Source organism: Tachysurus vachellii, chromosome 25 (assembly GCF_030014155.1).
Source record: "Tachysurus vachellii isolate PV-2020 chromosome 25, HZAU_Pvac_v1, whole genome shotgun sequence".
NCBI lineage: Eukaryota > Metazoa > Chordata > Actinopteri > Siluriformes > Bagridae > Tachysurus > Tachysurus vachellii.
In genome coordinates this window covers 2,187,501-2,195,000 of record NC_083484.1, presented here as the reverse complement: position 1 = coordinate 2,195,000, position 7,500 = coordinate 2,187,501, and the positions used below count along the sequence as shown (strand labels likewise).

The following is a 7,500-nucleotide window of genomic DNA, read 5'->3' as shown; positions in this document are numbered from 1 at the left end:
CTGCAATCGTATTGTTCTTCCCTTCAGCTATGATAAAGACACATTTCTTTCCATTAGTTGCCTGGGTTGCGAATGTATGTGTGGGCGGAGCTATCAATACAGGGGTGGGACCCATTTGGGTTAGGGGCGTGTTTGTTTTGGTGATTTCAAATGTCAACATTGGCTTTCAAACAACGGAAACCCCAACTTTAAATGACACAATCAGTGGAAAAAAACACAAACCGACCTTAATATCAAAGATGGCCTGAGGAGTGAAACTGGCATAGGAGCGTCTGGACAGAACCACAGCAGAAACCTGCAAAAGAGAAGCAAAAATCCTGCTTACAAATGTTTCAAATGAAAAAACTCTTTCATCCGTTTCTTCTCTTAACGTCACCAAAATCTTACTTTGCCTTAAATATCAATTACACAGAAAGAGAATGAACAAAATAGCATCTATTAGGGGAAGGAATGACTGTTTATAGCTGCTATAACGTGACATTCATTAACAAACACGTGTGTTTTATTCCTGAATATCTATCAAGTGAGTGTTTATTCCTTCCACCTGCTCCTTAATTAATGACTGCACTTATAATAACAACTGTGTAGTGAACAACATGAGCTAACTAGCTAACTAATTACCCTGAAACTAAGTAAGGACAGAAAACTAGCTGCAACCAGAGACATTTCTGGGACTTTAACTTATTCTTTTAACTAAATATAATCTATGTAAACACTATATTTAACCTGTTACACGTCCAACAGAAGCACAAGAGAACAAATCAAGGTCAGTAGAATCTACAGCTAGCAAACTGACCTGCTAACGTTAGCTAGTTAGCTGTTAGCTCTGTTTCTGCGTCAACACCATCTGTAAACAGCACACAAACAACACGGATACTCACTTTATTTGGTGCTGAAGCTCTGAGAGCGACTGAGATAAAAGGCAACATGTTTTTTTTGCGTGTTTTACACCAGACTCTAAAGGACTAGCTTGTGTTTCTCCGCCTTTCCTGGTGCTGCTCTTCTTCTGTGGGACAAATTCATCCAAAATGTCGCTTATCGCCACCAAGCGGCTGAGGACAAAAGTACAAAAACGCCTTTTCTAAAAGATCATTTCTAAAGATATTAAAGTTTTAATCTAACAATTGTAAATAATTATTATTATGTTGGGATTATTAATATATTTATTTGTTTTGTATATATTTATGGTGTCTTTGTCTATATATTTACTTCGAGTCTGTATTACATTTTCAGAATCAGAATCAGATTCAGTTTAATGCCACAAATCGAATCGTATCGAATCGAATCGATTCTTGAAACCGGTTCAAAAAAAATTTCATCTCTGTCACTGACGAGTTTAAACTCAGGCGTTAAGCGCGTGCGCTGACGTCACTGGCGGAAGGTCAGCGTCGAGCCGGAAGTGAGAGCAGTAACCCATCCGCCATTGTGGCACGGAGCAGCGGAGGGAATCTTCTAACCGTTTATTGAGGTGTTTACGGCGTCCGGTGTGAATGTTTCGGTAAAACTGAGGCTCCGTTTCACCGCCGAGGAAACATCTGACGAGTCAACGACGACCGCACGTGACCTTAGCGCTCAGGCTAAGCTAAGTGTGTTTAAAGCCCCGCGCGTGCGTGAAGTCTGATTGGCTGAAACCGAAAGGAAGGAAGAAGATTTAATAATAATAATAATAATAATAATAATAATAATAATAATAATAATCAGCGTCAAAAGCCAGAAGCGTGAAGTGATAATAACATCAGCACGCAGCTAAGTGCTCGTGGAGGAGGATGTCTGCCACAACTGTTGACCAGGTAAATATGAGGAACACATGAGGTACACATGAGGTACAGATGAGGAACACATGAGGTACAGACGAGGAACACATGAGGTACAGATGAGGTACAGATAAGGAACAGATGAGGTACAGATGAGGAACACATGAGGTACAGATGAGGAACACATGAGGTACAGATGAGGAACACATGAGGTACAGATGAGGAACACATGAGGTACAGATGAGGAACACATGAGGTACAGATGAGGTACAGATGAGGAACACATGAGGTACAGACGAGGAACACATGAGGTACAGATGAGGTACAGATAAGGAACAGATGAGGTAAGCATGAGGTACAGACGAGGAACACATGAGGAACACATGAGGTACAGATGAGGAACACATGAGGTACAGATGAGGAACACATGAGGAACACATGAGGTACAGATGAGGTACAGATGAGGAACACATGAGGTACAGATGAGGAACACATGAGGTACAGATGAGGAACACATGAGGTACAGATGAAGTACACATGAGGTAAGCATGAGGAACACATGAGGTAAGCATGAGGAACACATGAGGTAAGCATGAGGAACACATGAGGTAAGCATGAGGAACACATGAGGTAAGCATGAGGTACAGATGAGGAACGCATGAGGTGCAGATGGTACAGATGAGGAACGCATGAGGTGCAGGTGAGGCACACATGAGATGCAGGTGAGGTACACATGAGGTGCAGGTGAGGCACACATGAGGCGCAGATGAGGCACACATGAGGCGCAGTTGAGGCACACATGAGGCGCAGATGAGGTACACATGAGGTGCAGATGAGGAACACATGAGGTACACATGGGGTACGATGAGGCACAGATGAGGTACAGATAGCTTTAAGGCTATGTACCGTTTAACCATGATACTGGTTGCTAGCACACTAGCTGACTTAACCAAAAGCTGAGTGCTCTCTGTCTCTCTCTGTCCCCCTCCCTCACTCTCTCTCTCTCCCTCACTCTCTCTCTCTCTCCCTCTCTCTCTCTCTGTGTCTCTCTCTCTCTCTGTGTCTCTCTCTCTCCCTCTCACTCTCTCTCTCTCCCTCTCACTCTCTCTCTCTCCCTCCCTCACTCTCTTTCTCTCTCTCTCTCTCTCTCTCTCTGTGTCTCTCTCTCTCTCTCCCTCCCCCTCACTCACTCTCTCCCTCTCCCTCTCTCTCTCTCTCTCTCTCTCTCTCTCTCTCTCTCTCTCTCTCTCTCTCTCTCTCTCTCTCTGTGTGTGTCTCTCTCTCCCTCCCCCTCCCTTACTCTCTCTCTCTCTCTCTCTCGCTCCCTCCCTTCCTCTCTCCCTCCCTCCCCCCCTCTCTCCCTCTCTCCCCTCCCCTCCCTCTCTCCCTCCCCCTCCCTCCCCCTCCCTCTCCCTCCCCTCCTCCCCCCCTCCCCCTCCCCCCCTCTCTCCCTCCCTCTCTCTCTCTCTCTCCCTCCCTTCCTCTCTCTCTCCCTCCCCCTCCCTTCCTCTCTCTCTCCCTCCCCCTCCCTCCCTCTCTCTCTCACTCACACACACTCTGATGGAGAAATATTGATTAACAACACTTGTTTTTAAATGACATTTGTCGGCGCCAAAACTTTTGTAACGCAGCAGAAGAAACACCGTCTTGTTGTTAAAAGGATTTTCAGACTTAGAGCTGAGAGGTGACACCAGGCCTCTGGTGGGAAACTCTGGTGTTTGCAGCAGTAAACATGAAAACTCACTTTCACTTCTTCTCTTTATTAACGTCTTTCTTTCTTTCTTCACATCTCTTTAACAGAGACCCAAAGGCCAAGGAAATAAAGGTAAGACTCTTTTATTTTACATCACTCTCTTTATGGTAGAGCATTTTACATTGATTATTTGTACCCATGTGATCCTGAAGGTTAGAGAGTTTAATGTTGTTACAGAGTTGTGTTCATTTCTCATTTTTTTGGATTAAAGAGTAAAGCTTTACTCCGAGGCTTTTTGCCGTCAGACAGTCGACTGATATAAACAGATAAAGCTGTTTAAAACCTCAGACTTTGCCTTTTCCCGCAGTGCAAAACGGTTCAATGCATCAGAAGGATTCTGTCAACGATGACGACTTTGAGAATTACTTAAGCAGCCAGACAAATCAGGTGAGCTGACACTTCGAATCATGGTCCTAAAAATTCTGCAGTTTGTAGAATCGTTGATTTAGGAAAATGTTGTGTTTTAAAGAGACTCGATGCCTGATGTTCAGGTCCAGAATAAACACTATGTATTTCCTCTTTTGATGGATTTTTTTTTTTTATGACTCTCCTTTTTTTTGACTCGCAGAGTAACAGCTACCCACCAATGTCTGACCCCTACATGCCCAGCTACTATGCCCCATCGATTGGATTTCCCTACTCTCTGGGTGAAGCTGCGTGGTCCACTGCAGGAGACCCCCCTATGCCCTACTTGACTACGTATGGACAGATGAGCAATGGCGAGCATCATTTCATCCCTGATGGAGTCTTTAGCCAGCCTGGTGCTCTTGGCAACACGCCTCCATTTCTTAGTCAACATGGATTTAACTTCTTTCCCGGCAACGCAGACTTTTCCACCTGGGGCACCAGCGGCTCGCAGGGACAATCGACCCAGAGTTCGGCGTACAGCAACAGCTACGGCTATGCCCCCAGCTCACTGGGCAGGGCTATAGCGGACGGACAGGCCGGTTTTGGCAGTGACACGCAGCTCAGCAAGGTTCCTCCGCTGAGCAGCATTGACCAAGGCATGGCCGGGCTCAAGCTCGGATCCGACATGGCATCCGTCACCAAAACTGTCGGCTCTCCTCTTGGAGGAACAGCTGGCATGAGCAGCATGGCAGCCAACAGCGTGCCTCCTGTGAGCTCCTCAGTTCCAAAGCCTACATCTTGGGCAGCCATTGCTAAGAAACCAGCTAAACCTCAACCCAAAATCAAGCCTAAGACCAATCCAGGTATAGGAAGTGGTGTCACCATTCCTCCACCGCCTATAAAGCATAACATGAACATTGGAACCTGGGACGACAAAGTTTCCATCACGAAACCACAGCTGGCTCAGCAGATGTTGCCCCCTCAGCCTTTGGTGCAGCCACAGATTTTAGCCCAGCCGCAGCCCTTATTGCCTCATCAACCCCAACCCCAGCAGCTCCAGCTTCAGTCCCCTCAACCTCCTCCACAGCTTCAACCAGGTCCACCGCATCATCTCCATCACCATCCATCCCAACATGCCCCTCCTCAGCCTCAGCATCCTCTCCATCAGCAGAACGCGCCACCCCAGAACCGCTGGGTGGCACCGAGGAACAGGGTGGCCACGTTTAACCAGAGTGGGGGGCAGGAGAACTTCACTCTGGGCCCCGGCGTGCCTCTGTGCGCCTCCTTGTCTGCCCCTGGTGAGCTCCACCCGGTGCTGGAGAAGCTCAAAGCGCTTAACAGCTACAACCCCAAAGACTTTGACTGGAACATGAAGAACGGTCGTGTGTTCATCATTAAGAGCTACTCCGAGGACGACATCCACCGTTCCATCAAATACTCCATCTGGTGCAGCACGGAGCACGGCAACAAGCGTCTGGACACGGCGTACCGCTCGTTGGCCACCAAGGGCCCACTTTACCTTCTGTTCAGCGTCAACGGCAGTGGTCACTTCTGCGGCGTGGCCGAGATGAAGTCACCCGTGGACTACAACGCGTACGCTGGCGTCTGGTCTCAGGACAAGTGGAAGGGCAAGTTCGAGGTCAAGTGGATCTTCGTCAAGGACGTCCCCAACAACCAGCTGCGGCACATCCGCCTGGAGAACAATGACAACAAGCCGGTCACCAACTCCAGGGACACTCAGGAGGTGCCTCTGGAAAAAGCCAAGCAAGTGCTTAAAATTATCGCCACTTTCAAGCATACCACCTCGATCTTTGACGATTTTGCACATTACGAAAAACGGCAGGAGGAAGAAGAAGCCATACGCAGGGTAAGTGTGTCTGACTGTTAAATACCCCCGTGCTCTGATTAGAAAAAAAAGAAAATCAGGACACTTTGTATTTGTGAAAGGTTACAAAATGATTCAAGAGAAAACCAACGAGTCGGAGACGAGAAGGTGGGCAGACGTCCCTTTAAGTGATAGAACGAGCATTAAATCAGCAGCACAAATTATTAACGACCCAAAATCGTTACCTCGACCTCCGCTGCGTTTCAGGTTCACTGTGTTTCAGGTTCAGGGTTAAATCAGACTTGGTGTTTAAATCACAGATCGCGTTACACTTTTAATCACCTTTTAATCACCTTGGCATCGGAGCTTAATGACAAAATGATGATAGTAAATCGGTAGCGAAGGTTACGCGAGTGTTTCCGGTCTTTGTGCTTGCGAGGTCAGCACTTTAGAGAATTGGGTTTTGTCTGATTTCCTTGCAGAGTTGATTAAAATTGTGTGGATGGTAATTAAAGCACATCCATTTCAGAGGCAGAGGGGAGGCAGATTCCCAAATCCCCAAACCAGGGTTCGTGCACTGATTAAAAAAACTACAAGAAACCTGATTTAGTGTCGATGGAGGTATAAACAAACAAAAAAAATTAACCACGCCGGACGATCATGTTTTGGTTGCCAGGAAACTTAAACGTCTACAGCGGTAACCGGTGTGAAAGTGATCAAGGACAGGATGGTGTGATGAAGCCGAGTTACTGTTCCTAACCTCGCCAGCCTCCGTGTTCTGATCCGGCCGCGATGTTTCCGAAGTCCCCGAAACAAAGCAAAGATTTTGTCTGAGCCTGCAAACGAATTTACAGAATGATATTTAGTGAAAGCTTCAGACAAAAAAGCAGACGATAAACGTCGAGAAGATGCGATAACAAAAGAGGAGGAATACGAAGAGCGAGTGTGCCGAGAGAAAGAGAGAGAGAGAGAGACGTCCGGACGCCGGCGCGTTGATTAACCGAATTTAAAACGATATGATGTTCTGAAAGGGTTTACTGTAACACAAACATGTTGAGAGGACGAGAGAGAGGACGAGAGAGAGGACGAGAGAGAGGACGAGAGAGAGGACGAGAGAGAGGACGAGAGAGAGGACGAGAGAGAGGACGAGAGAGAGGACGAGAGAGAGGACGAGAGAGAGGACGAGAGAGAGGACTGACACGTTTTTGTACGATTTATACGTTGTGTATCAGAACTGCAGTTGTAGTAAATGAATCCACACCTTCTGACCAATCAGGGTCCAGAAACTCCGCAGCGTTCTGTGTATTTTGATGTTTAGCTGGTTAATCGTGTCGATTCGTTATTCAGCGCTAAGCTCAGCTCTCGTCGCGCTTTGCTAACGGTTGGGATGTGCCGTGTAGTGTCTTGGTCTTTATTTTATTTTTTTGTAATGTTTCGTCGTCTTCTTCACTCTTCATCACTTCAACACAGTGGGTGGAGGTTGGGTGGAGGTTTAACCAGATTAGCTCCAGACTGAGGTCCAGTCACTGATGACTAAGGGCCTTTTTACACCTGGTCACTTCATGTGTTTTTACACTGGTCACTTCATCCTGGTCACTTCATGTGTTTTTACACTGGTCACTTCATCCTGGTCACTTCATGTGTTTTTACACTGGTCACTTCATCCTGGTCACTTCATGTGTTTTTACACTGGTCACTTCATCCTGGTCACTTCATGTGTTTTTACACTGGTCACTTCATCCTGGTCACTTCATGTGTTTTTACACTGGTCACTTCATCCTGGTCACTTCATGTGTTTTCTCTGATCCGACGTCTCGGTG

At 46.7% G+C, this 7,500-nt stretch overlaps 2 protein-coding genes across 3 annotated transcripts in view; one reads left to right on the top strand and one right to left on the bottom strand.

The window, feature by feature from the left end:
• The window catches only part of pdha1b (pyruvate dehydrogenase E1 subunit alpha 1b), a 7,476-nt gene extending 6,440 nt beyond the window's left edge, over positions 1-1,036 (bottom strand). Inside the window, exons 1-2 of the mRNA XM_060862314.1 lie at positions 882-1,036; positions 227-295 (exon numbers count right to left, since the gene is read on the bottom strand). Of these exons, the coding sequence (XP_060718297.1) occupies positions 227-295; positions 882-929 (117 nt within the window). The 5' untranslated portion in view covers positions 930-1,036. The remainder of the gene's footprint in view (positions 1-226; positions 296-881) is intronic.
• Positions 1,037-1,361: 325 nt separating this feature from the next.
• The window catches only part of ythdf3 (YTH N6-methyladenosine RNA binding protein F3), a 17,102-nt gene continuing 10,963 nt past the window's right edge, over positions 1,362-7,500 (top strand). For both annotated transcript variants that reach the window (XM_060862312.1, XM_060862313.1), the window contains exons 1-4: positions 1,362-1,790; positions 3,555-3,579; positions 3,815-3,894; positions 4,076-5,722. In XM_060862312.1, the coding sequence (XP_060718295.1) occupies positions 1,767-1,790; positions 3,555-3,579; positions 3,815-3,894; positions 4,076-5,722 (1,776 nt within the window). In that variant the 5' untranslated portion in view covers positions 1,362-1,766. The remainder of the gene's footprint in view (positions 1,791-3,554; positions 3,580-3,814; positions 3,895-4,075; positions 5,723-7,500) is intronic.